Source organism: Phaethon aethereus, assembly GCF_964289735.1.
Source record: "Phaethon aethereus genome assembly, chromosome: Z".
Classification (NCBI taxonomy): Eukaryota; Metazoa; Chordata; class Aves; order Phaethontiformes; family Phaethontidae; genus Phaethon; species Phaethon aethereus.
The window spans coordinates 58,136,584-58,164,413 of NC_138577.1; the positions used below are offsets into that span (position 1 = coordinate 58,136,584).

Consider the following 27,830-nt stretch of genomic DNA (forward strand, 5'->3'; position numbering starts at 1 on the left):
GAGAGAGAACACAGAGCAACAGAAGTTCAGCCCTCTCTTGATGCCTGCTGACCAAAAAGAAAGTAGTAGGGTGTGTATACACATAGAGGAGATATGCACTGCTCTGTGAAGTGGCCAGATATGGCAAACCAGCGTCTGCGTAGAAGGCAACTTTGTTCCAGCAGATGTACCTGTGTGTGCCTGATAACTGCAGCCTGATAGTCTGATACTGATAGTCTGCAGCCATGTGGCTTCAATATACCTCTAATCAGCTTGTCCACCTCTCACTTGTGACGCTGCTGTACCCCAACCAGCTTTTATGCTTATTAAGGTCTGCATCCACACAGCTTACAGATGCCCTGCCAAAAAACATACATAAATGTTTAAGAATCCAGTCTTCACTGGTATTGAAAGGCAGCATGCAAAACTTATGATCAATCTTGTTTTGCTTTGTCAGAACAGTCTGTTTCACCAAAGAAATTACGATCTAGTAATCTAGGGAACAGTTAGCTGCCTTTTATTGTGTTGGGTTTGTGTGGCAGGGTTTTGGTAGCGGGGGAGCTGCAGGAGTGGCTTCTATGAGAAGCTGCTAGAAGCTTCACCTATGTCCAACGGAGCCAGTGCCAGCTGGCTCCAAGATGGACCTGCTGCTGGCCAAGGCTGAGCCCATCAGTGATGGTGGTAGTGCTTCTGGGATAACATATTTAAGAAAGGGGGAAGAAAAATACTGGACTGTAATTGCAGCTGGAGAGAGGAGTGAGAATATGTGAGAGCAACAACTCTGCAACCACCAAAGTCAGTGAAGAAGGAGGGGGAGAAGGTGCCCCAGGTGTTAGAGCAGAGATTCCCCTGCAGCCTGTGGTGAAGACCACGGCAAGGCAGGCTGTCCATTTGCAACCCATGGAGGTCCACGGTGGAGCAGATATCCACCTGCAGGCTGTGGAGGACCCCATGCCAGAGCAGGTGGAGATGTCCTAAAGGAGGCTGTGACCTTGTGCGAAGTCCATCCTGGAGCAGGCTGCTGGCGGGACTTGTGGACCCATGGAGAGAGGAACCCATGTTGGAGCAGGTTTGCTGGCAAGACTTCTTGTAACCCTGTGGGAAGCCCACACTGGAGCAGTCTGTTCCTGAAGGACGGCACCCTGCGGAAGGGACCCAGGCTGGAGCAGTTAGTGAAGAACTGCATCCTGTGGGAAGGACTCACGTTGGAGAAGTTTGTGGAGGACTGTGTCCTGTGGGAGGGACCCCAGGCTGGAGCAGGTGAGGAGTCCTCCCTCTGAGAAGGAAGAAGCGGTAGGAACTATGTGTGATGAACTGACCACAACCCCCTGTGCTGCTTCTGGGGAAGACAGAGAAAAAATCAGGAGTGAAGTTGAGCCTGGGAAGAAGGGAGAAGTGGGGGGCAGGTGTTTTAAGATTTGGGTTTAGTTTTCATTATCCTACTCTGATTGGTTTGGCAATAAATTAAATTTCCCCAAGTCAAGTCTGTTTTGTCTGTGACTGTAATTGCTGAATGATCTCTCCCTGTCCATATGTCGACCCATGAGTCTTTTGTTATGTTTTTTCTCCCCTGTCCAGCTGGGAAGGGGAATGATGAAGTGGCTTTGGTGGGCACCTGGCATCCAGCCAGGGTCAACCCACCACAGTTTCTTTGCTGCTAAGGTAATTTTGTTTCTGGTTTGTTGCTGCATTAACGTTTTATTTCATGGATCTGTGTTTCACTAGGTGGTTGAATTACTAATTCACTTTTATTAAGCAAAACCAAGTGAGAACAGATTGATGTGAATTTCAGTGCTGCATTTCTTCCTGGCTTTTAAAAAATAAACTACGAAAATGGTGGTGTTTAGCTAATGAATAGATGTTTTTCTACTCTTGTGAGCATAGAGATGTCTAGAGGAAAATTGCTTAGTATTAGAGCATTATTCAACTGAAGGTAATGGTTTGTGTGCTCACATTGTTGCTGTCATTCTTTATTCTTTCCTATCTTTAGCTGTTAGTAACACAAGGTAATTATGCACTGTTGTAGAATTTTGTGTTGTATGCTAACTAATAAATAGTGAGTTTATTTTGTGAGTTTAATTGTTATTTTAAATTAATTTGCTGGAATGATGTTTAGTATTAGTTAAGGTCCTTAAGTGCAGCTGTTCTCTGGCAAGGTTGATAATGCCAACCATTTACACAGTGAAAAGTTTTTAACATCTGATTAAACTTCTGATTTTGTTCAGGTATTTATTCTGCAAAATGAGCATTCCTATCTTATTTGCTACTTTTCCCATGACTTCTCACTAAAAAGCCTTGAAGTAGCCTGATATCATCAGGAAAGTTGACTAAATATTGGTGTCATAACATACTTCCCTGTTTAGCTTAATTAGAGCCTTAAAAAGTACACTGAGTTTTCCATATGGATCACAAGCCAGAAACCCTCCATGCAATCTCCTGATTTGTTTGCATGTTCTGCTCTTATTACATGCCAGGAACATCACTATGTAAATGTTAACATGAAAAGTAAGACCTTATTCCTGATTTTTAGTTAGAGATTATATCTTGAAATGTGTAGGAATGCTTACTGGTGTGAAGTATATGCATTTTTTCACCTTCCTGCCTTTTAAAGCCATCCCAGTTACCAGTCTGACATGAAACACTTCACTAAGAACAGAGTAGCTTGTGTTCAAGTCTTACTACTGAAATAGCTCTGAAATCTTCAGAATAAAGTTCAAGGAATTCAAGGACAAGGTCACATGTTTTAGGAGACTTGTGTTGATTTTGCAGTTTAGCAGGTATGTTTTAATTAAGACAGCACAAACATTCTGAAGCTTTTTCAGTTGTAACAAGCATACAGATTTCTCTCCTGCAAAACAGCAAGCTTGAGCTGGCTGTGTTCTGTTGTTGACATACCAAACTGCACTTTTTCAGCAATGTGTATATGGTGAGATCCATGCTCCTAATAATGTTGCATTTTAGTTTAGAGTAATGTAAAAAGCAAACCTGAATTGAGTGGTGTTGCTAGTGAGAAGTCAATATCTGAAAGTGTTCCTAAAGGAATGGGTGTGAGGGCTGCCTTATTTTGCTCTTTAGTTCTGTGTTTCTGTTTCAAGTTGCTGCTTAACCTCAGTGTTACAGCATTGAAGAGATAAAGGTTCTTTGTTCTCAGGCTATTGTATTAGGTGGTTCTTTATTTTGATATTAAAAAAAGTTGATATAATCAGTGATCTGCATGTTTTCTTGCTTGAAGCTAGTGAGTGTAAACAACAAATAACATTTGATGCAGTCATGTAAAGGACTATGCTCATCACTAGTTGTAGTAAGAAATCATGGTAAGCTCAATGTAAATTTCTGCCTTAATTCATTTGGCTTCAGCAGTGTTACCACCTGAGCTACATGATGAAGTCGTGTCCTTCCAAAGGTGCAAAGAATTTTGAAATAGTGTTTACTTGGCCATTTTGTCTACCTCCTTATGCAAGATTTTTCAAGGCTGAAGTTTTTAGTTCTTTGTCTAGTGAGACACTCAAAATTCCTTATAGTGATTTCAATTTCTCTTCACACCTTGGGTCATTATTATTGTTAGGACACTGATTATGCCATTCTGCATAAATAATGCTTAATGTCCTAGCGTTCAGGACAGCTGTTCTTTCCTTACCTAAAATCTTCCTCCCAATCCTTCTAAATTCAATAATCTTTTAATCAATTCCTCCAGACTCCTTCATGTTTACTAGCAAGCAGCAAGGAATCAAAACATAATGTTCTCTCTTGATGTTTCAAAATTTGAGTGCAATATCTTAGGTCTGCTCTTTCAAGCAGCATTGTGAAACTTTGTAGTAATACAGAAGTATTTCTTTGATAGTACCTCTGCATTCCTTAAACATGAATCATAGAGTTGTGATGACATTTGTACATTCTGGAGATACTATGTTACTGACCTAAGTTAGAGATAACTAAACCAAATTCTGTAGGTGAGGCTTGTTCTTATTTTGCCAATTAGAAGCGCAGGCCTGTGTGATTATACTCAAGTGTGTTGGCTTGCACTGGGGCTCTTCAGTCTTCTTCTTGAGTGTCTTTGTCCTGCTACATAGCAGATGTCCTAGAAACAAAAAAATAAGTGGCCTTAAAATAGTAAATTGGCATAATATGCGTGATTAGGTAGAGATGAAGGGAATGGACCCAAATACAAAAAAAAAACCCAACCCAAATGCTGGGAGGTTATTTTTCAAAAAGACTGCTCTTTGTGCACAACTGTATGAGAAAGAGATGGGTAATGATTAATGCCTTGCTTACTACGGGAATTTTGGAAGTGAATTTGTGGAGGAATGATTTAAATGGGGAAGGAGATTCTTCTCTTCATATGGAATCCAGAAATTGAGCAGCATCTGGGCCAGATAGTAACATGCCAGTTACATCATTTGACATTTCAACAAATGGTCTTTGTTTTAAGCATTATCATGTCCTCCATTAAGGATGTTAATGCATCCTCATTAGGCTTTCAAACTGATACCTACAGTGAATATTTATCAGTAAGAGCAGGGGCTAGAGGAATGAGTTAAACATTGAAGGCATCTGTACAAAATCCCCAGAGATGGTTCTCTTGTGACTGATGTAAATGAGTAACTGTTCAAATACGATGTCTATTCTGAAAACATTGAAGTGTCAGATAACAAGCCTCAGATGGAAGAAATGAAACATTATTCATGGTGGTGGGTTTAGCCTGAGAGACCTGGGTTTTAGACTTACGGCTTGAATGGTTCTATTTCACAGTATTAACTGCAATGTGTTCCATTTCAGTTATGCAAAAGGAGACTTGGATATATCATACATCACCTCCCGAATTGCTGGTATGATAGCTATGTCTCTCAAGAATAATTTCTGATTGTTCTTAATACATGAAAACTGTGAATACTTCACCTGGTGTTTGTTCTGTCTTCAGTGATGTCCTTTCCAGCTGAAGGTGTAGAATCTGCTATCAAAAATAACATAGAAGACGTGCGGTTATGTCTGGACTCTAAACATCCTGGCCACTATGCTGTGTACAATCTCTCTCCAAGAACATACAGGCCTTCAAGATTCCATAATAGGGTGTGTATAGTTTTTGTGTATTTCTGTAAAAGGTCTTTCAACACAATATCTTGATTATACCTTCAGCTTTTCATTGTGAAATATGTTAAAGTAGGCTGTATAATCAAAAAGATGACAAAAGTATAAACATAAGGTCAAAGACCTAACCTATGTTCTGCTTATCTTTGCTTTCAATCCAAACTTAGCTGATGCAAGACTAGTCTTACTGACTAAAGTCTGTGTTTCCTAGGCTAGTGATATCTTTGCAAACACGTACAGGTACCTTACATGTCTCAGATATAAATGGAAAATACTTAATGTAATTAAAAATCTTACTAAAATTTCATTTACCTACATTCAGAGGTTTTCCTTAACAGAGGTAGTATTCCTTTGGCAACTGATTTGCACAACCTGTTCACTGGACTTTCTTCTTGTACTACTACATACCATTTGACTCCCATATGGCTTAGTCCTAGCTGACTGCATGTTGCTACTGCCTGAAATACTGGTGTAGCTCAGCTGAGCCTCCATTAGCCTTTCTGGCTGTTTCTCTGATACTAAAATGATGACACTTGCCTAATTCAGTAACCAAGGTGGTGAGGACAAGTTGTTAGGTGCTGAGATACTGGACTTCAGTGTCTGATCCTTAATACACCCCAGCTATCCTGTAAGTAGCTCAACAGTGGAGGCCATTACTGTGTTGTGAGTTGTCTAGCACTGGCTATGTTAAACTTAACCTAAACAGTCTGTAGTGATCATACCCCTTCACCACAATACTGACAGCCTAGAGGGAGAGTCTAGAAGTGTTTATTTGTTACAGGAAGCCCCTTTTGGGCCTTATCCTCCAGAGCCATCCTTAGCATTACTTCAGTTATCCAAGTTCACTTAACCTGTCAGGCTGAGATATGTTTAATGTATTCTATCCAGTACTTGTCACTTCTTCCTTTTGTTTCCTTGCAAACTTGTAGACAAGACAAAGTATTGTCACACCTGAAAAAATTATTACTGCCTCTTTGGGTGGAGGCAATTAACTTCTTTATCTGCATCTGGTTCAGTATGAGGTTCAGGCAGAGGCTGTTCAACATGGAAGGCAAAGCTTAATCATGCAGGAAACCTCCTGCATGATTATTTGGAGCAGGTACCTCAAAGCAAAATCTTCAGCAATGCTTTTTAGTGATAGATTGCTGGAAAGTCCCCTGAGGCTGACATAGCAAGCTGATTTATTCCTCATCTTACAAAGCTATCAATTTCTATTTATGGAAGAATTCTGTGACTGGGAAATTTTTTACCCTGGGTATGGTTTTTTGGCTATGCAAGTCTGAGGTGCCTGTACACTGATATTCCTGATGTATTGGTACTGTGAATGGTAATATGAGCAGAGGTAAATCTACTGGTCATCTGGAACTCTTCTGGTCTACATTATCTTTTTGATGCTTGTTTTGTCTTATGATCTTTGTTTTTTCCTGGGAAACAAAGTTCGATCACAATTTGTAAAACATTGTAGGTTCCTGCCCACTTCATTGGCTGCGAGTATTTAGGAAGTTTCTACAAAACACTGTCTTCTGTTTAAAAACAAAAAAAAAGCAGCTGTTTTACTTGAAAAACAAACTATAAATATGTTGGGTAAATATTTCCTGTCCATCTTTGAAACCCAGATGCACAATGAGCAATACTGACCAACTTAACTTCATTATTCAGTGCTGGGTGAGAGCAGCCATGTAGGACGCTAAGGAATCTTACTCTTTCTTTAGTGTCTGCGAAGGATGATTGTGGCAAGCCTTAAACTTTATCAGAGAACAGCTTCTGAAGTTCTTAATTATGATGCTTGGCTTAGTAGGTGTTTATGAAATTATATATTCTGGCTTTCTTGCTACATACTATGTGTATGGAACTTTTACAAATGTCATTAACCTTGGTTAAAGTTAATGGTAGTTTTGGAGTCTTTTCTGCTAGTTTGGAGGCATCCTTGGAATACGTTGCTCAGAAGTTGTGCACTCTCCATCATTCTGCTAATGATCAGAACAATTTGAGCTTAAAACATAGCCAGATGCAAAGAAGATGATGTTGTATGGTATACATCTTGTAACAAAACTCGTGTTTGAGCAGAAAGTAAATGGTAAATCAGAAAGTCAGTTCTTTCTGCTTTTTTGAATACACCTGCTTTCCTAGACTGTTTTCTGGTTTGTAGCTGTAATGCTGCAATATGATTCTTTCACTGCTGTTGTAATATTTGAGATATACTTAAGCCCATATTGAATCCTGTGGTGAACAGGAATATAAAGGACTGCTTGCCTTAGCTTTTATTTGTTCAGTGGTGACTTTGTGTAAGCTTTCACTAACAAAAGAATGTTCAATTTAAATCTCTCACAAAGTAGTGCTTTCTGAAACTGCCCTCTCTGATTAAAATACTTGAATACAGTGAAAAGCAGCAGGAGACTTTGTATGTCAGAGTGTTTCTTTCAGCGTGTTTTCCTGAGCTTGGTAGAAAAATGAACTCACTGAGAATTTTTTGTGATGCTCAGTTCAGGTAATTAATCTCGGAGTAACCCTTGTACTCATTTATGTTAAGAAACTGATAGCTGTAGTTGCTGATAGCAAAACTTGGTCTTCCACATTCAATTGTGGTCCTGGCTAAAAAGAAAGAAGGAAAAAAAGCTTGCTTTGTAAGTTGCTTCCTTAGTCCTGGCAGAACATCTACTCTTCAGGTGTTGCAAGTGTTCAGGGATCAGGGTTTGTATACTGCACTCTGAATGGACAGCTGATTTTAAGAACATAGACTCTCAGCAGTAAAGCTGATTATTTGGTAGTGTTTTGTAGCACTAACTGCAGAAGGAATATTACTTAACTGTTGACACTCTTTGAATAAAGGACAAATGTAAAAGCAAACAAAGTCTTTCTGGTTTTGTTTTTGCTTAAGAATATGTGCATCAATCAAGTTGCAAGGTCTCTTACTTTATTTCTTACTATCTGAAATTTTCTTAGTCTGAGTTGTTGATACTTCTAGTGCAGCGGACTATAGACAGGACTGGAGTTTTATTGCACTTCATCCTATATAGTCGTACTGACACTGTTTGTAACTACTTTTCTTGAGCATCTTGCTTAATTTCTACCTGAAGGTGTCATTACAGTGTAAAATTGCCTCTTATATACACATATTAAGCTATGCAAATGTATGTGATTATGTAATCTTGTTTCTCACCTCTGCTGTCTCTGTTGCAGGTTTCTGAATGTGGCTGGCCAGCAAGACGAGCACCAAATCTTCAGAATCTTTATAGCATATGCAAGAACATGCATTTATGGCTGAAACAAGACCAGAAGAATGTTTGTGTTGTGCACTGCCTTGTAAGAAATTGGTTTAAGTCTGAAGTGCTTTGCTCAATCCAACTTTAAATTATGAATAAGGATACTAGTATCCGCTCAGTTTGTGAATATTACTGGCTTCACTGTGAGAGCTGGGTGCAATTCCATCCTGCTATGTCTTTAGGAAAGTTATTTGCATACATTTTCTCCTTAGGCAAATCAGTAGGGTAATGTAGCTCTTGCCTTCCATGCTACATGGAAGTAGGCAGTATATAGGAGGGATTAAGGCAAAGTAGCCTTTGGGAGACAGAATCTTCTCTACTATTTCAGTGTTTGCTCTAATTTTTGTTCATATTTCTGAGTGACAGCTGAATGTACGCTGCTTTTCCCACTACTGTTCATTTAGAATGTAATCTCTATCTGCAGAATTGCAGAAACTAAGTGAGCTAATTAAGTGAGCTCATTGGTGATGTCAAGATTGGAGGCAGCCTGGGTTGCAGTGATAATGCAATGGTCGAGTTTGCAGTCCTGAGAGGTATGGGGCAGGCAAAGAATAAAGTCAGGACCCTGAATTTTAGGGAAGCAAGCTTCCAACTCTTCAAGGGAGGTAGTCAATAGGACCCCCTAGGAACTGCACTCAGGCACAAGGGAGCAGGACAGAGCTGTCAGATCTTTAAGGATGTTTTCCACAGAGCACAAGAGCTCTCGATCCTCAGGTGTAAGAAATCAGGAAAAGAAGGCAAGAGGCCAGCATTAATGACTCAAGATCTGCTGGTCAAACTAAAGGGCAAGAAGGAAATGCACAGGCAGTGGAAGCAGGGATGGGTATCCTTGGAAGAGTACAGGGACTGCCCAGTTGTGTAGGGATGAGGTCAGTAGGGCCAAGGTGTAGCTGGAGCTGAACTTACCAAGGGATGCAAAGAGTAATAAGGGTTTCTACAGGTATGTCAGCCAGAAAAGGAAGGTCAAAGAAAGCATACCCCCCTTGATGAGCAAGACTGGCAAACTGGCAACAACAGATGAGGAGAGGGCTGAGGGACTCAACGACTTCTTTGCTTCAGTCTTCACTGGCATATTCTCTTCCCACACCTCTTGAGTGGATGGACTGCAAGACAGGGATGGGAGGAGCAAAGTCCCTCCCACTGTAAGAGAAGATCAGGTTCAAGATCACCTGAGGAACCTGAACATATACAAGTCTATGGGCCTGATGAGATGCATCCCAGAGCCCTGAGGTAATTAGCTGAGGTAGTTGTCAAGCCACTCGCCATGATTTTGAAAACTCAGAGCAGTCAGGTGAAGTCCCTGGAGATTGGAAAAAGGGAAACATTGCACCCATTTTTAAAAAGTGTACAAAGGCGGAGCCTGGGAACTACCGACCTGTCAGCCTCACCTCTGTGCCTGAGAAGACCATGGAACAGATCCTCATAGAAGTTATGTTAAGGCACACGGAGGACAGGGAGGTTGAGACAGCCAGCATGGCTTCAGCAAGGGCAAGTCCTGCCGGACCAACCTAGTGACCTTCTATGATGGAGTGACCATATCAGAGGACAAGGGAAGAGCTGCAGATGTTGTCTGTCTGGACTTCTGTAAGGCCTTTGACATGGTCCCCCATGACATCCTTCTCTCTTAATTGGAGATGTATATTGATGCATAGATTGTTGAGTGGATGAGGAATTGCTTGAATGGTTGCATCTAGGTGGTAGTGGTCAACAGCTCAATGTCCAAATTGAGTTTGGTGGCAATTGGTGTCCCTCAGGCATCTGTATTGGGACCAGTACTGTTAATATCTTCATCAGTCACATAAGACAGTGGGATCGAGTGCACCCTCAGCAAGCTTGCAGGTGACACCAAGCTGAGTGGTGTGGTTGACATGCCTGTGGGATGGGATGGGATGTCATTCAGAGGGACCTGGGGAAGCTTTGAGCAATGGGCCTGTGTGAACCTCATAAGGTTCAACAAGGCCAAGTACAGGGTCCTGCACCTGGGTTGGGGAAGCCACCAGTATCAATACAGGCTGAGAGCAGCCCTGCTGAGAAGGACTTGAGGGTACTGGTGGATGAGAAGCTGGACATGAGCCGGCTATGTGTCCTTGCAGCCCAGAAGGGCAATAGTGTGCTTAGTCTGGTAGAGATAGAATGTTTTAGTCTACTACACTTTCCTGGGTAACAAAACATAAGAGTTACTCCTTGTAAAGGTGAAACTAGGTAGGTCTTTTGATCTTTTACTGTAGAAGTTTGCAATAATGCAGTGTACTGTTAAATTTGTACATTGTAATTTGTCCAGTTGAGTTGAAACTGGTTTAAATGACTTAGTCGAAAACAAGGTTTAAATGGCAGCTCTGCGCTTCAGCTGCAGTTAAGTCTTTCTGGACTGGCAATGACTGGGAGCTGTTTTTAACTGCAATACTGTTCTGTTGGTATAAAGACTGTATGCCAGAGGCTGGACATCTGCACTAACACTTTGCTCTGTGTAATTATTTGGGGCCATGCAGTGGTGTGGTCATCCTTGAAAACTTGCACAGCTTTTAAGAAGGTATGAGTACAAGATCATCTTGGTGGAATTTAATAGCAAAGAAACTTGCAACTGGGTATGCTGCAGCTCTTTAAGTGTGCTTAAGTGTTCCATCAGATTTGGCTTGTGTTTAAATGAACGAAGTTAAGGTAATTATACACACACTAGGAAAAGTTATGTTTAACTTATTTTATAAAGTTTGTTTCAAAATAGTTTAGACGCAAAAATCCTTTAGCTTTTTGGTGCTTTGGGACAAAACTTAGGCTCAAAATCTAGCTTTTTCCAATCGTTGTTTCTCATTGCTGCCTTAATGATTGTTTATGCCTGAAGATTGTTTATTTTGGTAGCCAATCATCCTTGTAAAAAACATATAAGGAAAAATGGAAATTCTTACCAGCTCATCTCTGGGAATGTTTCTTTTGTTCCCATTCTGCAGCTTTCCAAGCTTTTCTGAAGAGCAGGGTTCTGTCATCAGATTTGTTTACTAATGAATAAGATTCTTTATTTTGTATGCCATATTTTTCTGGTTGTAAAGTGGTCTTTAAAGTCTTATTAAGTTGTCCTCTGACTTCATGCCACAGTTGAAAAAGATTTGCTGTGACTTGCTTGCTGACTACTTTACAGTGTTTTTTTTCCACTCAGTATGATGCTTTAATTAGGAAGTGGCTTTGTAATGCAAATGTACATAGTGTTGTTTCATTCTTCCCTGGTGTTCGTTAATGTTTTGTCCTAAGTGTAGGCATCTCAGGATAGGGACTATGTTTTTGTTCCATCTGTGAAATTTAACTGAAAGGCAGGCTCCAGCCCATAGAATCATAGACTAGTTTAGTGACTTCTGGAAATCATTGGGCTTGCTAGTTAAAGCAGCGGTAATAATATTGCTTTGCTGAACTGCTCTGTAAAGATCTGGCTCTTATGGTGCTGGCAGGCCTTCTTTTCATTGATCTAAGTAATAGTTAGAACAGAAGCCTGGCTTTGAAGGAAATGCCTGTTAAAACAAGTTGAGGAAAAACATTTCCTTCCTCCCCACTTCCACACTTAATACCAAATGACTGGAAAAAAATCTGTTCCATGTTGCTAGCAAAAGAACTTGAGAGGTCCTGTTCTGTCAGCCACTACCTGTTTGAATCTTCAGTCTTCTCTAACATAGGAGTGAACCTGGGATGTGTTTAGCTGTGGTCCCTGCAGAAAGACATTCAGTATTTTAATTTCCTTCTGTTAGTTTTGTGACAAGCTATTAATCTCAGACAGTCTTAGTCAGAAGACTAAAGAGTTTAGTGTGGCTTAGTTTTTCTGAATCTTAGGACTTCTTTTGTAGCAGAAGTCCATGGTTACCAGCCAAAAATAGCACTGAACTGAGGCTTCAGGTAGCAGCCAGGAAACAAACTTAAAAATGGGTATTAGTGATAGTAAGGTAATAAACATCTATTGAAAATTTCAAACAGTGTTAAGCCAAAGCAGTTACTCACATTTGAGGAAGCAGGTAATAGGTAGTATCTTTTGTATTGTGTGGAAATGAAATTAAAGCATTTCACATGCAGATGCAAACTTCAAATCTAATGAGTGCACTAGGCCTTGGACTTCATTACGTTAAAAAAGGAGATAGCATGTTCTTCAGTAACTTCTGTAATGCTTTTTCCACTAGGTTTAATAACAAAGTTGCAATTTTTTTTGTAGGATGGAAGAGCAGCATCTGCTGTTGTAGTTTGTTCTTTTCTGTGTTTCTGTCGTCTCTTCACTACTGCTGAAGCTGCAGTTTATATGTTCAGTATGAAACGCTGTCCTCCTGGCATTTGGCCTTCTCATAAAAGGTATGGTATTGGTCTGTGGAAGCAAGTAGTTAACGAAGCTGTGAATATGCTACTATTTTTACAGGATGCTTGTTAGGAAGATAAATTATTTCTATAGTGTCTATGTTCTAACAGCAAAATACTTGGAAAAGCGGATGTATCATGAGTGGAGAAAGTAGTTCTGAATTTTGGAGCCCTTAATTTAGTTGTGATGCTCTTATCAAAAGCGAGTCAAGTATGACTTGTAGTGAAGAACTGTTAGGAATGAAAGCAAGGGTATGCAGTGCTTTTGAATGCTCTCAAGTATAATATACTCTTCCACCTGTGTAAGACTTATTCCATGTTTAGTAGTTTGTTACAGTAGGTTTCACCGTGCCAGAATACTGCAAGTTCTATTGAAAGACCAATAATGATTTGTCAATCTTTTCTGTTTAGGTAAGAATGCCTTCTGCTTTTTAAAGGAGTGCATGCAGAAGTGACTTTGATATACTTTGACAAATGTTTTCAAATGATTATTTGATTTAATTTGATAGATCGTATAACAAAGTCTCAGTAGCAAGTGACACTGGTAGTAAGGGTGTTTCCTGCAAAAAGGATTAGATTTAGCAAGGTGAGAAGTCAGGATTAGTTAAGTGTAAATGACAGATTATGCTGTTGTACAGATTAACTTTGAGTATATTTAATGGGTCCTCTACAAAATAACTTACATTAATGAGGATAAATTTAAAGCCCTTAGGAAGCTTTGAGTTACGAGCTTCAGAATTGCTGAAGATACGAAATATTTCTAGTTGGGTGTTTTAAGGCCTTTGGAAAGAGCGGCTGGTTTGTTTTAGAAGTGAATATATGTAAAGCTACAGACCTAAGGCAGGGTCTGGAGTTGTCTGGAAGGCGGGACACAGGTGCAGATGAGTTCATACGCAGTGCTGCGTACAATTTTCTGGGCAGTCTATTTTTCTGTTGTGATGCAGTTATCAGGCTTTTGTACAGAAACTGTGTTGCTGGCCTTAAATTGAGAGGCTGGCTAGGGTTAAATAGTTCTCCATGTTTCTATTTTCCTTTTGTGAAATTCTATCAGATTTGAAAATCCATTTGCTGGAAGTGCTGTTAAGTGTTCTCAGTGTTTTATTGCTATAATTTGTCACTACTCAGTGGCTGGGTATGAACAGAAGTAAACCTATGTGTTCACCTATTTGTAGAATTTGGATCTCTGTCTAAATGAATACCTTTTGGTTTTGGCAGATACATTGAATACATGTGTGACATGATGGCTGAAGAACCCATTATTCCTCACAGCAAGCCCATACTTGTCAGATCAATTGTCATGACTCCAGTTCCTCTTTTCAGTAAGCAGCGTAATGGCTGCAGGCCTTTTTGTGAGGTCTATGTGGGAGATGAGAGAGTAACCACAACCTCTCAGGAGTATGACAAAATGAAGTAAGTACAGGTTATGATTTGCTCTGAAACAGCACGTTATGTTTTTCTAGACTAACTTAAATATGAAGTTGTTACTGTGAGAAGGAAGCATGATTTTGCATTTACCAGTTGAGCAGAAAGCTTCTTTAACATGTGGACAAGCTCCTCTCTCCCCCTCTAGTTGATCTTGAAAGGTAAATTGTGGGGAAGAGAACATGGTTATAATAGCAGCTTGGATCTGTTCCCACGGAAAGTGGGGATGATGGTGGGGTGGCACATTGGGAGGCAGAGGTGAGCAAGTCTTACCTTCCTCTTGCTCCATGTGGTGTAAACTAGGAAGATTGATCCCTGGTGTACATGTACTTAACTGAACATGATGTCTCAGTCATGGGAACAGTGAGGATCCCCCAGGCACTGTAGCTGTAAGGGAGTTCTTATTAACCCCTGTACACCTCCTCCGGTGTCTGCTATTGTAATACAGCACAGGAATTGCAAATGGTACCAGCAGTACTAGGTGTAGGTAGTCACAGACAGAGGGATGATGAGACAATACTAAAGTCCTTCTAGCTTTCCTATAAATCCAAGCCCCTAAAGAGTTTAATGAATTTGAAGAGAGCAGGAACAGAAACAGCTGTGGGGTGTTACAGTTTTTCTCTGCACCTTTCTTCAGAACAGCTTTCTTCATAAAATCCTGTCTTACATTCTTCAAGGAGCTCCTTGAATACATGTTTCTCCCATGTTTGATTTGAGAACTATGGGTCTGTATGTCTGTTTCTCTGCTGTAGGCAACCGTTAATCTTGTTATTTTTAGAGCAGCTTTTAAGTTTTAATCCTTTAGAGCAAATTCCTTCTTCGCAATAAGAACTTGAAGCAGATTTTTATAGGTTGATATTGAAGGCCTTGGAGAAAGCAAACCAAAGATGAAATAATACAGTATTTTTTTAAAACAAATTTAATTGTGGTTATGTTTTTTCTTCAGGGAGTTTAAAATTGAAGATGGGAGAGCAGTAATTCCACTAGGTATAACAGTTCAGGGGGATGTTCTCATTGTGATCTATCATGCCAGGTCAACACTAGGAGGCCGACTGCAAGCCAAGGTAATGATAAATTTAACAGCCTACATGGAGGACTTGCTTTTTCTTGTTGCAGTTTTGTATCGTATTTGTATTTGTTATCTCATCTCATATTTGTTATTTGCTATTCTTTGTTCAAAGAAATGTGTGAGGTTTCATGTACTCGGGAATGCAAAGTATGTCCATTCTTTAGTGCTCTGCATGTAGATGATTTGGTAAGCATTTCTGGAAATTTCTTCAGTAGTGATAGCTACTATATTTGCATGGAAAGCCTCTAGCCAGTTCTTTGAGGCAGCAATTGTTATCTGTTAGGTTGTACAACAAGCCAGAACTTTTTAATTCTGTACAGACAGACTGCAACCAAAGGAAAAAATACTACTCAATAGAATAGTGGAATTCCAAGGACTGCCTGTACAAAACAGGCTAGAAAAATCCATGTGGTTTTGTACCCTATTTCCAGACCCAGGTTGAGTTTTTATAGCTGATTTTCTTACTGGTCTTTGTTCTCCTAAGGAGAATGCATGATTCCTTTTTTTAATTCAACTATGGATGTAAATGTATTGCAGAATCACAAAAAATTTGCTAATGAAGCCTGTCTTCAAATTTCTAAAAGAAGCATCTGTTTTTTCCTCCAGATGAGTAACCCAAATTAAACTTGGAGATACATGTAAAAGGTAGGAAGGGTACTGCAAAGTTTAGGGTATCTTGGAGCATTGTGAAAATTGATCCAGAAATGGTACAGACAGTTTCCATACATTTGAGGCAAACAAGCATATTCATGCATATGTACTATTGCTGAAATAAATGGTTTTCACTGTTTTTTCTACTTTGTGTGTAGGAAAGTGAGTATCTAATCTTGGCATGTTGCAGAGGTTCAAGACTTTCTTAATGTCCCCAGAGTGCTATGGGGCAGATCTTCCAGAGCACCCTAAAACTGAAAGCTCAGCAAAGTGATTCTCTAATGCACAAAAATAACTAGTGTATGGTTCAAGGTCACCAGTGAAGAAGGCATACAACTGGGGAATATTCAGCAAAGATTAGCTTATACTTCTTGTGCAGTCAGTTTCATTGATGATAAGGTTTCTTTGTGGTTTCTCTGTCATTTATTCACTGATCGGAAAAGATTAGAATTTTCTCATCCATCTGCTATAACACGATACATCAACAGTGTTTGTGATAATCCTGGCTTGGAGCTTTGATGGAACAATATTCAATGTGTCCTTAGTTTACATACTCTAAATTGCTTCCTGAAGCTCTCTGCAGAACTCTTACGGAGATCAGCCAGATTTCATTATTACTGTTAAGTGCCTAGAGCTGGGCATTGTGAATGTCTTCTACTTGCTAGTTAGTCTGAGAGAGGATTTACTTTATCTTCTAGGAAATTAAGAAAACTGATTTAATCGGGTGTTCAGGTTTTCATATATAGTTAAGAGTAGAGATGGATGGATCAGAGAAACTCCCTCTAGTATGTCCATGTGTCTTCTGTACTGAGGAGCCCAGCACTGGACACAGGACTTCAGATGTAGCCTCACCAGTGCTGGATAGAGGAGAAAGATCACCTCCCTCACCCTGGTAATGCTTTGCCTGTTGCGTGACTTCTGGTTATGATGTTCAATAAATGCCCATTTACAGGGAAAGCTTTCATAATTCAGTTTTATCATATCATATTTACTGGACTCTTACTGTGTGACTTGCTTTGTAAGGACTGGCAAGACTGTTCCACATATGTTGTAACAGTGTGCCCAGGTAGCCAAGAAGACGAAGAGCATCCTGGCCTGTATCGGAAATAGTGTGGCCAGCAGGAATAGAGAAGTGATTGTTCCCTTGTACTCAGCACTGGTGAGGCTGCACCTTGAATACTGTGTTCAGTTTTGGGCCCCTCACTACAAGAAGGACATTGAGCCTGCTGGAGCATGTCCAGAAATGGCAACGAAGCTGGTGAGAGGTCTGGAGAACAAGTCTTAAGGAGGAGTGGCTGAGGGAACTGGGGTTGTTCAGTCTGGAGAAGAGGAGGCTGAGGGGAGACCTCCTCACTCTCTACAACTACCTGAAAGGAAGTTGTGAGGTGGGTGTTGGTCTCTTCTCCCAAGTAACTAGCGATAGGATGAGAGGAAATGGTCTCAAGTTGCGCCAGGAGCGGTTTAGATTGGATATGAGGAAAAATTTCTTTACGGAAAGAGTGGTCAGGTATTGGAACAGGCTGCCCAGGGAAGTAGTGGTGTCACCATCACTGCAAGTGTTCAAAAAACGTGTGTATGTGGCACTTCAGGTCATGGCTTAGTGGGCATGGTGGTGTTGGGTTGATGGCTGGACTTGATCACCTTAAAGGTCTTTTCCAACCTTAATGATTCTATAAAGCCAGGGGACAAATACATTATGGATTTATCTGTTTGCTGTATTTTGGATTTGTGCAAGACCAGGAGCTACATGAATCTTCTATAGCAGCATTTTCTGGACTCTCACATGCTGATCAGGCATGGGAAAATAGTTTCTCTGTCAGCAGAATAAAGAGCTGAGAAGGTTGAATGGTTATAATCAATCAGTTTGGAAAAGTGGTGTAATTCTGTCTGGGATGAATGGCTGACTTCAGAACTTGCACAGGAAAAAACTCTTTGCTTATGTTGTGAAGTGTCCTTTTAGATGTGCTGCATTTAAAACTTCTGAATGGACTCCTCTATATAGGTCATGTATTTCTTGATTAATGTATTGCACAGTGAGTTTTTCTGAGTGTATGTTATTCAGAAAAGGGTCATGCATTTTCATCCTCTAGAACAGGATCTGGAAATGTTTAACAGACTTTGATATGAGGTTAGTGATGAGACTTACCTGGTTCAAGGTCTTTTGTTTTGTTTCCGGTAGTAATAGATTTATCTACGTTCTGACTTTAAGCTGCATTTAAATCTCTCAAGGTAAAGCATACATGAAATTAATCTGAAATGGTAGCAAAACAAACTTACAGATACTGAGAATACTTTGCCTTATATTAAAGGCAGAACAGTGCATACTTTTCTTGTGGACTTACGCAGTTTCCCTGTATTTCTTGTTTTCTACAGATGGCTTCGATGAAGATGTTTCAGATTCAGTTCCACACAGGTTTTGTGCCCCGAAATGCCACCACAGTGAAATTTGCCAAGTATGTTGACACAGTTTTGTAGGAGACTGGAAGAAGTTTTCTTTGAAACTGTTTAACCTGCCAAAACAACATATGGCAGGAGGAGGAAATACAGTCAGTGGAGGAAGTAGATGAGTAACTTTGATTGCAATAGGATTCTTTTGTTTTCTCATCTCAAGGAAACCGAAGGTTTTGTGCATTATACAAAAAATTTCTGTATCAAAATACCACCTGTTTAAAATACATGTAAAAATAAGCAAATACAGCATGTTTTAAACCTTACACTATTTGCTTTAAAGTTTTGTGTCTTGGACTTCAGTGAATTTAATCTAGTTAGCCATCAGTATCAAGAATCTATGTGTATGCATCTTTGCAGGTATGATCTGGATGCCTGTGACATACAAGAAAAATATCCTGATTTATTTCAAGTTAATTTGGAAGTAGAGGTGGAGCCTAGAGATAGACCTAGCTGTGAACAGCCACCGTGGGATAACATGAATATAAAAGGACTGAATCCCAAGATCCTTTTCTCCACCCGAGAGGAACAACAAGAGACTTTATCAAAATTTGGTAATGAATCTCTTGAAAAAATAAAGAACATGATACAGTTAGAATGTACTTAGTGTTTGAGACTTTTGTTTTATTTCTGACATTCCTTTAAGTGAAAGAAATTTAAAATGTGTATTTTTTTTAAATAGCACTTGACTTATGTTGTATGAAGGAGCATAAATTATCCTTCAATAATGGATTATAATTATCCTTGTCTTAACTCCACTGTCATTACATTTGCTTGTTGTGAATATCCTATTCGCAGGAATTTTAGACAATGGCATTGTGACAGCCAGAATTTGTAGGCAAAATATCTTGGAAGAACTAATTTGGCTAAACTGGCTCCATTATCATTTCACTTAAAAATCATCTGAGCATTTCTCACAAAGGTCTTAAGTAAAAATGTTTTTTTATCAAGGTCCTTCTTGCATACAGCCAAATAATGCTGTAATTAAATTTCTGAACTTTTCCTAATGGAGTCCAGCAGACATTTAGGTTTTTTAATACTATGTATTCTGTGCTTCATCTGTAGATGCCTGCATTAATTCCAGTTAATGCTGTTCAGTATCTGTTGTCTTCTCCTGGTATCACTAATTAACTTTGACATTTTCCTTAAGGCTCTTAAGCCTTCTCTATGTGTCCAGAATAAAAAGCATGATGGAGATTATTTTGGTCATTTTAGTACACCATACATGAGATCTTACTCTCTGCTTTTCATGTGGTACATCTTAATTACATTTCTTTTCATACAAGACAGTTGCTGCTGTCTTGTCTTTTTTTTGCAGGGTATGTTTGGTCTGTATTATGATTTAGGTCATCTTCTATTTAACCTGGCTTACATAGATTTTAAAAATCCTACTGTGAAAACAACTCAGGTCACTGAAATTAAGGTGTTTCACTGATAATGAGGATCCATAAAAATTACTGGGTTTTTTTTAAGTTCCTTTAATTTCTGATTAATAACTGAAATGTAAGAGTTTCAATTTCCATTGAAAATATTTCTTAAAACTGGTGGCAAGGGAATAGGACAAGAGCAAGTACTGTGAACTGTTTGTATAAAACTTGCTGTATGGAAATTGAATTTGCACTATTTTATTAACCATGATCTTTCATGTGTGTTTTCTGAGACTATTTTTTTCAGCATCTTGGTAAGCTACAACTGAGTATGTGGAAGGACAGTAAAAAAATGCTCTACCAGTTTGATATTTAGATTTAGACAAACAGCTTTCTCCCAAGCATTTATCTCATTCTTTTCAAACAGTGGATTGACACTTATTAACTTAGGGAGTCGTCTTATTTGCCTTGAGGAAATCTCCTTTTCCAGAGGTGATATAGCAGACTGTAGCTCAGCCCAGCTCAGTCTTACACAAGAAATGTAAGGAGTAATTATTTGTGTATTTTGCAGCACACAGTATATTACTTAACAAACATCTCAGAGGAGTCGACAACTTCATGTTCTTCTCTGGCTTTATTCTCTGGGTTTTACTATAGCTGCATTTGTTCTTTTCTGATGTTCCTTATTGTAGATGTTCATAGCTCTTGCATATTTTACGGGATGGTCGGTACAAGTGAGGTGTTAATTACATTTTCCGACAAATGTAAATAGAATGCTTCAGTGTTTTGCTATGAGTCTGATTTGATATAATGTTATAGTTGAAAATAGGGTCTTATCAGCTCTCGCAGTTGAAACATAGCTAATATTGCTAATTTCAAATGGGGGGTGGGATTTTGCCGTTGCAGAGTAATAGGTACTTTGAGACAGTTGTCTTGCTATAGCAGTCAGTCTCTAAGTCAAATAACAGCTGTTATGACTAGGATTGAGTATTAGAAGTTTCTCTCAAAGGGTTTGGCTTAAAATGTATTTTACAGGGAAACCGGAGCTGCCTAGACAACCAGGTTCAACTGCACAATATGAAGCAGAAGCATCCCAGGTGGAGCAGTCTTCAGAAAGTGCACCTACTGATACAGAATCCCCACACAGCAGTAGTACTGATGCAAATAACTTCTTTCATTCTCTGGACTGGAAAGGTATAGGTTTTCCTTTGAAGTAACTGTTTGTTTTGTGTTTGTCTTGTACACCTTCCAATGAGTGCTTAAGCCTTCACAATTTCACCAGGCTGTGTCAAAAAGCTATTTAAATGAGTGAGCTCTGCAGGTTAAAGTGGTCATTAGACTTCATTTTGATAAATGCCAAGTAATGTTTTTTGGTATTGTGTGTAACTTAACTGCTGAGCTAAATTTTTCTCTTTCTGCAAAAATCCTAACTGTAAAGGTTTTCAGGGAAGCCTTTGCATTCCCACAGCCCCACTTAGGCTAGCTGAGGAACAGAGGAAACAAAGTAGACTAGCCAGAGGGATCCAGATCAGTATGTATGGACTGAGAAAATGTAACTTTATAGTGCCTATTTAAGTCCTTTCTCTGGGTTCTGCTTTGATGGCAAAACAGCCAGTAACTGCTTATGCTGTCACTGAATGCTATCATTGAGTTGAGTGATCTTCTAAGCCATAAATGATATGACACACTCTGATGTCTATGTCGAAGTCAGTCTCATTTTGAAAAAATTGGTAATACCTGCCCTTGCAGAGTGGCAAGTATGGTAGTGAGCTGCTCCTTTGCCTGTGCTATACAAAGAGGTGGTAGGTAACAGTTCTTTTTTAATCAATTCTTTTGTGAGCATTGATTAATTAAGGGTTGATTTTGTATGATCTCACCGTATAAGTCTGTCTTATCCTAGTTGGCAGAAGAATCCTGGTAATCTAAAGCTGTTATTTCTTTTTATTCAAGAAGGAAAAAGTCCAGAAAGTAGAGTAGAGGACAGTTCATCTAAAAATGATCGTCTTCCACTCTCTGATGACAAAGAGGAGAGTGATCCTTCAGATGAGGAATTCCCTACGTTGCCAGGTGAAGAAAGCGCAGTAATTGTTGATGAAAAACACTCTCTTACTCCAGAAGGAGAGTTGTTTTTTGAAGCAAATTTTGGAGCTACACCTACACCGATACAAAAAACTCTTCTTGAGGAGAATGTAGACTTACTGGGACTAGACTCTGATATTTCACCAGAACAGAAACAACCTATCTCAGAAATGAACTCTTCATCAAGTAATGCGGACTTGTTGAACACTATGTTTGTGGACAATGCGTCACAGATTTCAGAAGAGCCCACAGGAGATCTTCTTGGACAAGGAACAGATTTCTTTTTCAGCAGTCAATGTCCAGCTGCTACTCGGGCTACATCTTCAGCAGCAGCCATGTCTTCAGGTACAAAAATTTAACATCAATACTCTTCGGCAAACAGATAAAAACTGCTGCTTGCATTATGCTTAGAAAATGAGTACCTTGTTTTGATCCGTACACTGAAGACATGTTGGTCTATAGCAAAAAGTCTGCATAGAACAGGTGTTTTTACTGCATGAAGGAGAGAAATTGCTGTAGATATGTTGCCAATATCCTATTAGCTTTAAACCATGTAAACAGAAAAGTATCACATTTTGAATTTAAAGGAGATTCAGTCTTATAGAATCTATAGCTTTCCTGTACAAACTTTACGTGCTAGATCCTTTTCTAAATTGACGTGTAAATAACTTCTGCTAAGGCATAGAATTGTAATAACTTACTGCCTTCTTACACTTTACGTGAAGTAATAGCATTAGATGTGGTAGAGCTGTGCTGCTTAGGTCAAATGTCTGTGTGGGATTTTTGAGTGTTAATCATGTAAGACTGCTAGGCAACTGGAAATCCTGTAGATTACTGTTCAAACCAGTAGGATAATGCTACTGCTTAAATGTGTTTTTCCTGCTGGTTTTACTGTTGGCAGGTCTGTATCCTGAAAGAGAATGTTACACACTGCCATCTATTTGGTATTTAAAACAAGATGTTTTAGTTTAGAGGTTCTGTTCCTCTTACCAATGGATACTTAGCTCTTTGTCACCTGACTAAACTTTGGGGAATAGCAGTTCTCTGCCTGAAGTTAACAGTAAGATTTTTGGGAATGTTAATCAAACTGGGAGACTGTTACAAGGCTTAGTTTATTTGCGCAAGGTTCATTTGTTTGGACTAAAAGCTGTAATCTACATACAGCTGCAGAGTGTTTTTTGTAGAGGATTTAGGTGATTTCAAATATTTCTTTCTTTTGAAGCAATTCAGTACTGAACTTTGTTGCTGTGGTCAATGAGGAGTCACTTAATTTACCTTTTTTACATAGGCAGAAGTCTGTAAAGTAGAAGCTTTATTACTTTATCTTTCTTTAACTATGCCTTTCTTGTATCTACTCCATAAAACACCTGGTCAGTAATCATGTGTGACTCTCATTCTACCTTTGAATTGGATAAAAGAAGGATAATTGCAGAAGTGAAATTTTTGGCCACTGTGTTTCATTTTGCACATTAAATTTGTACTTGAGGTTTTGTCTGTGTGATGCTATAGTAAGATAGCTTGGTGACAATCCAGGTTTCTTTTTTGACGTGGTACTGAGTCTGCACAATGTGATCATCACTTCAGGATGTACTAGGGCACTATGGCAGGATTATTCCTTCTCTTCAGCTTCTGAGTGAATCTGGCAGGAGTCCCTGAGCTCTTGAGGATTCTGACCCTAGAGGGCAGCAGAAACAGGAAGATCTGGAGCCATGATTCCAGCAGGCTGTCACATGTTGCCCCATGCTGACTATAAATACGCTTCCAATTAGTTTTTTCTTTGTTGTGATCACTAGAGACCTGTTGAAAGCCTTGCTTCTGTTGATTTTCATCCTTGAGTTAATGCTCTTTCTATCCCGGAGTCACCAATGCCTTCAAGTCAAAGTGGTAGTATGAATGTTTTATTTGATATTCTTTTTAGTAGTTGAGTAGTCTGTTTAGTTTAAATTCTTTGGAGGTTTGGCATTATAGAACATTTAACAAATGTAGTTCTTCTGTTTGTATGCAGCTGATCACTCAAATTTAAGGTGTGTCTTACATGAATGAAGTTAACCAATGTTACTGAATGTATGCAGCCTTGTTAAGGATTTGTGTTTGAAGACGTAGCTGTTCATGTTGTGTATAGCTGAAATACTTTTTGTACCAACATGAAGGTACAGATGTCTAGAGGAAGGGACAGATAGTGACTTTTTGCCAAAAAAATTCTCAGAAGGCTCCTGCAGTTACCAGCATGAACTATACTTTTTGTCTGTGCCCCCAGAGGAGTAAGGCTTTTTCAACTTTGCTTATTCTAAAATTGTCATAAGATAATTTTGTTTTCTTCTCTTTTAGCTGATCCTTTTGACCCATTCACAATGTCATCAAGTTCAGAAAATCAAGCCCTGCCTGGTCCAGACCTTTTTGGGGACTTTCTTAATCCAAGCTCAACATCTACAGCTAATACAGTTCCTTCCTCACACAGTTCACTTCCACCTTCTTCCAGCTCAGATTTCTTAAATTTAGGTAAGTGTTCTTCTGGTGTTCTGTTTCTCAACAGTTTCTGCTCCTCTGCATTTGTCTTTCAGCTTAGCCAAGGTGGATTAGTGTCTTAATAGATCCACTTGTTGTGACTGCTGTTTTAATTATCTCTGTGTTCTGGCAACACAGATAAAAATGCACCAAGTAGCAAGGGTTTCCTGTATATTGTCATGCTAATATTTATGATGCAAAGAGGATTTCTAGCATCGCTAACCCTCTGTTAGGAGCTGGAATTTCCTTGGAGAGCTCTTAGAATTGAGGGTACACAAGCACATGCAAACTGACTTTCAAGATGGCAGAATGCTATTTTGATTGTATTCGGATTTTAAAGACTTTCTGGAAGCCTTGGAAAACAAATGGGCAAGTCAAGTTACAGTATAGCCAGTTCTTAAAATGCAAGCTGAGGCTAGCTCGGACCTTCTTGACCTGAATGCATTCTGGTAATACACTTACAAAGTACATTATGTAATACTCTAATCTTATTTCACTTAATTTCGCTGATGTATTCTTGGTAAAGCCTTTTCCTCATGCATTTATTTTAAAATCTATTAGTCTTTAAAGAAAAAACTTTGTGATATGTTTGGTCTTCCCATATCTCCATCCTAAGCACATTATTTCCAAAGTTACTAAATAGAGCTTCTAAGCATGCTCATGCTTAAAAGAGAAACCCTTGCAGAAAAGGTGGAGTGGTAGAGCCAGAAGTGTTGCTTTTTAAATCTGACTTTCAAAGAAAAGCATGGGTCCTGTCCATAGGGGTGGGAGTTGTGATCAGCTTGTGACAGCTCTTCTCTGCTGCTCTTTCATCCCCACACTGTTCTGCTCCTGTGTGGGTCCTTCCCATGGGATATAGTCTTTCAACAACACGGGTCTCCATAGGGTACAGTCCGTCAGGAACAGGCAGCTGCCACATGGGTCCTCCAGCACTCCTGCTGCATGGTCTCCTCTCCACAGGCTGCAGCTTCATCCAGGGCATGTCTGTCTGCATGGAGTCTTCCACAGGGCTGCACTGTGGCTATTTACTCCACTGTGGTCTTCTCCATGGTCTGCAGGGGAATCTCTACTCTGGCCCCTGGAAACAGTTCCCTCTCCTCCTTCTCTGACCTTGGTGTCTGCAGGGCTGTTTCATTCACACTTCTCTCACTCTCACAGCTGCTCTGCAGTGTTTTTTACCCTTTCTTACATGTGTTTTCTCACAGGCACCACTGTCTTGGCTGAGGGGCTCACCTGTGTTCTGCAGTGGGTCTGCTGGAACTGGCTGTGTCCAGCATGGAGCAGCCCAGGCCTCTCCTCACAGAGGCAACTCCTGCAGACCCCCACTTGTAAATCGGAGTTAGTTGGGAATGGTGGTATCCCGTTCTTCACTGTGAATTCAGGAGAATTTCTTCCCATAGCTTATTGTATGTCTTTGAGTTGCCCCTTTTTCTTGGACAGTTGGTCTAGTTGACCCTGCCTCTGCATGGTGCAGTCTGAGCGTTAGCTACAGAGAAACTGGATAAAAAAAAAGATGCATTATTTTTTTGGCTGAGTGCTTCCTCCTTGAAATAAAAGGCTAGCCAACTGATTGCCCTCTCTACTGTGTATTTATGCATTATATTCCAGCTGTGGTTGATTCTGCTGAGATGATCTCACTTGCCACTTACTTTGGAACATTTTTGTTCTGTCCTATAGATACAGTTACACCTGTTTTAGTTGTATACTTGTGTAGTTACCAGTGGCATAAATGACACTTTTAGTTATGACACTATTGTCACTGCATGAGGTTACCAAACAGGTGATTTTTTTTTTTGTTCAGAAGATTTAATCAATAGTGATCTGTGGAGCATCATCTCAGCCAAAATCTATCTCACCCCAGAGGCAGGGACCTCTGGAGATCTAGTTGGCCTGCTGAAAGCACGGTCAAGTAGAGCAGGCTGCTCAGAACCATGTCCTTGCTGATTTTTATTATTTCTGAGGTTGCAAACTCTACAGCCACTATGGGCAACATGTGCCAGTGTTTGACTACTCTTAAACAAAAAAGCTTCCTCTGTTTAAATAGTTTCTTGTATTTCAGTTTGTGCCCGTTGCCTCTTGTCCTTCCACTGGGCAGCACTGAGAAGAGTCTGTCAGTCATCTTTATTTCTTCCTTTTAAGTATTTATACACATTGATAAGATTGCCCACCCTCAGTTTTTCTCCAGGTTAAACAATATCAGCACCCTCAGCCTGTCCTCATATCAGAGGTGCTCCAATCCCTACATGACAGAGAACCCTTTATGTACTAAATCGAAGTTTGAAAAATACATAAGTGTGAAATTCTGTTTTACCTGCAACCTCAAGGAGACTACCATCAATGCTCAGCTGTTAGTAACACTTGAGGAAGTATAGAAGAAAAAAAAGAAATATTTTGACATGTGATTTCAATGCTTGTTGTATTATGGCTTACTCTTTCTGATTTTGGTTGATAACTTGCACCCCAATAAATGCAGTACTGTTCCTGCTATTTTAATGTAATTTCTGGAGCTTTCTGTCAACATAGGGAAAAATATATGGAAAATGTACCCATATTCTTCTGTGGCCACACTTGCAAAAACAAGTTCTTGTCAGTAGCTGGAAGAGTGTCCATTTCTCTTTAGTAAGTATCTGTTCAGTGAACATTTTTGAGAACAGAATTGCTTCATTTGGATATGCAAGTAGCAGATCATTTCTAATCCAAGTTGAGTCACAAATGTATTTCCCGCTGTGAGAATGAACTAATGTGATCAAAAGATAGCAGGAGATGTGGAAGGTGATCAAAAGAAACCTGTGACCAGTCTTCTGAGTAGAAGTTAGTTTCTGTGATGACTATTCGCAGTCAGACAAGGTTAAAAAAACCTTGTGTCTTGGCTTTGGCTGGGATAGAGTTAATTTTCTTCCTGATAGCTGGTATAGTGCTGTGTTTTGGATTTGGTATGAGACCAATGTTGATAACACACTGATGTTTTAGTTGTTGCTAAGTAGTGCTTACATTAGTCAAGGACTTTTCAGCTTCTCATGCCCTGCCAGCGAGGAGCTGGGAGGGGTCACAGCTGGGACAGCTGACCCAAACTAGCCGAAGGGGTATTCCATACCGTATGACATCATGCTCGATTATGTAAACTGGGGGGAGTTGACCAGGGGCCCTGTGGCTCAGAAACTGGCTGGGCATTGATCAGCAAGTAGTGAGCAATTGTATTGTGCATCATTTCTTTTTAATAAGAATAATAAAAATGATAATAATAAATTTATAATGAATAATTATTTAATAAGATATTGTGATAATTTTATAACAAATAATTATTTAATAAAATTATCATAATAATCTTCTTTGCTCACCTATTAAACTGTCTTTATGTCAACCCATGAGTTTTATCCTTTTTTTTTTCAATTCTCCTGCCTATTCCACTGTGGGGTGGTGGTGAGCGAGCGGCTGTGTGGTGCTTAGCTGGGGTTAAACCACAACACCTTGCATCATACTAAACCAGCCTCTTAGTTCACAGAAAATCCTGTTGTCCTCTGATTAAAGGATTTCCTGTAGACATGACAAGTTAAATAAAGAAAACCTGATGTGAAGTTGTGTGTAGGATATACTAAAACAGAGGTGTCTTATTTTGGGAAGCTGGAAAGTGTGATCTGA

The 27,830-nt window shown here is 39.5% G+C and overlaps 1 protein-coding gene across 1 annotated transcript in view; it reads left to right on the plus strand.

Annotated features, from left to right (window-relative positions):
* GAK (cyclin G associated kinase) overlaps positions 1-27,830 on the plus strand; it is a gene marked incomplete at both ends in the record, with an annotated part of 73,055 nt that overhangs the window by 33,791 nt on the left and 11,434 nt on the right. The window contains 11 exons of the mRNA XM_082012892.1: positions 4,756-4,805; positions 4,898-5,046; positions 8,245-8,367; positions 12,514-12,647; positions 13,866-14,060; positions 15,019-15,136; positions 18,166-18,245; positions 18,601-18,794; positions 20,643-20,801; positions 21,558-22,031; positions 24,015-24,185. Coding sequence (XP_081869018.1) covers positions 4,756-4,805; positions 4,898-5,046; positions 8,245-8,367; positions 12,514-12,647; positions 13,866-14,060; positions 15,019-15,136; positions 18,166-18,245; positions 18,601-18,794; positions 20,643-20,801; positions 21,558-22,031; positions 24,015-24,185 — 1,847 coding nt within the window. The remainder of the gene's footprint in view (positions 1-4,755; positions 4,806-4,897; positions 5,047-8,244; positions 8,368-12,513; positions 12,648-13,865; positions 14,061-15,018; positions 15,137-18,165; positions 18,246-18,600; positions 18,795-20,642; positions 20,802-21,557; positions 22,032-24,014; positions 24,186-27,830) is intronic.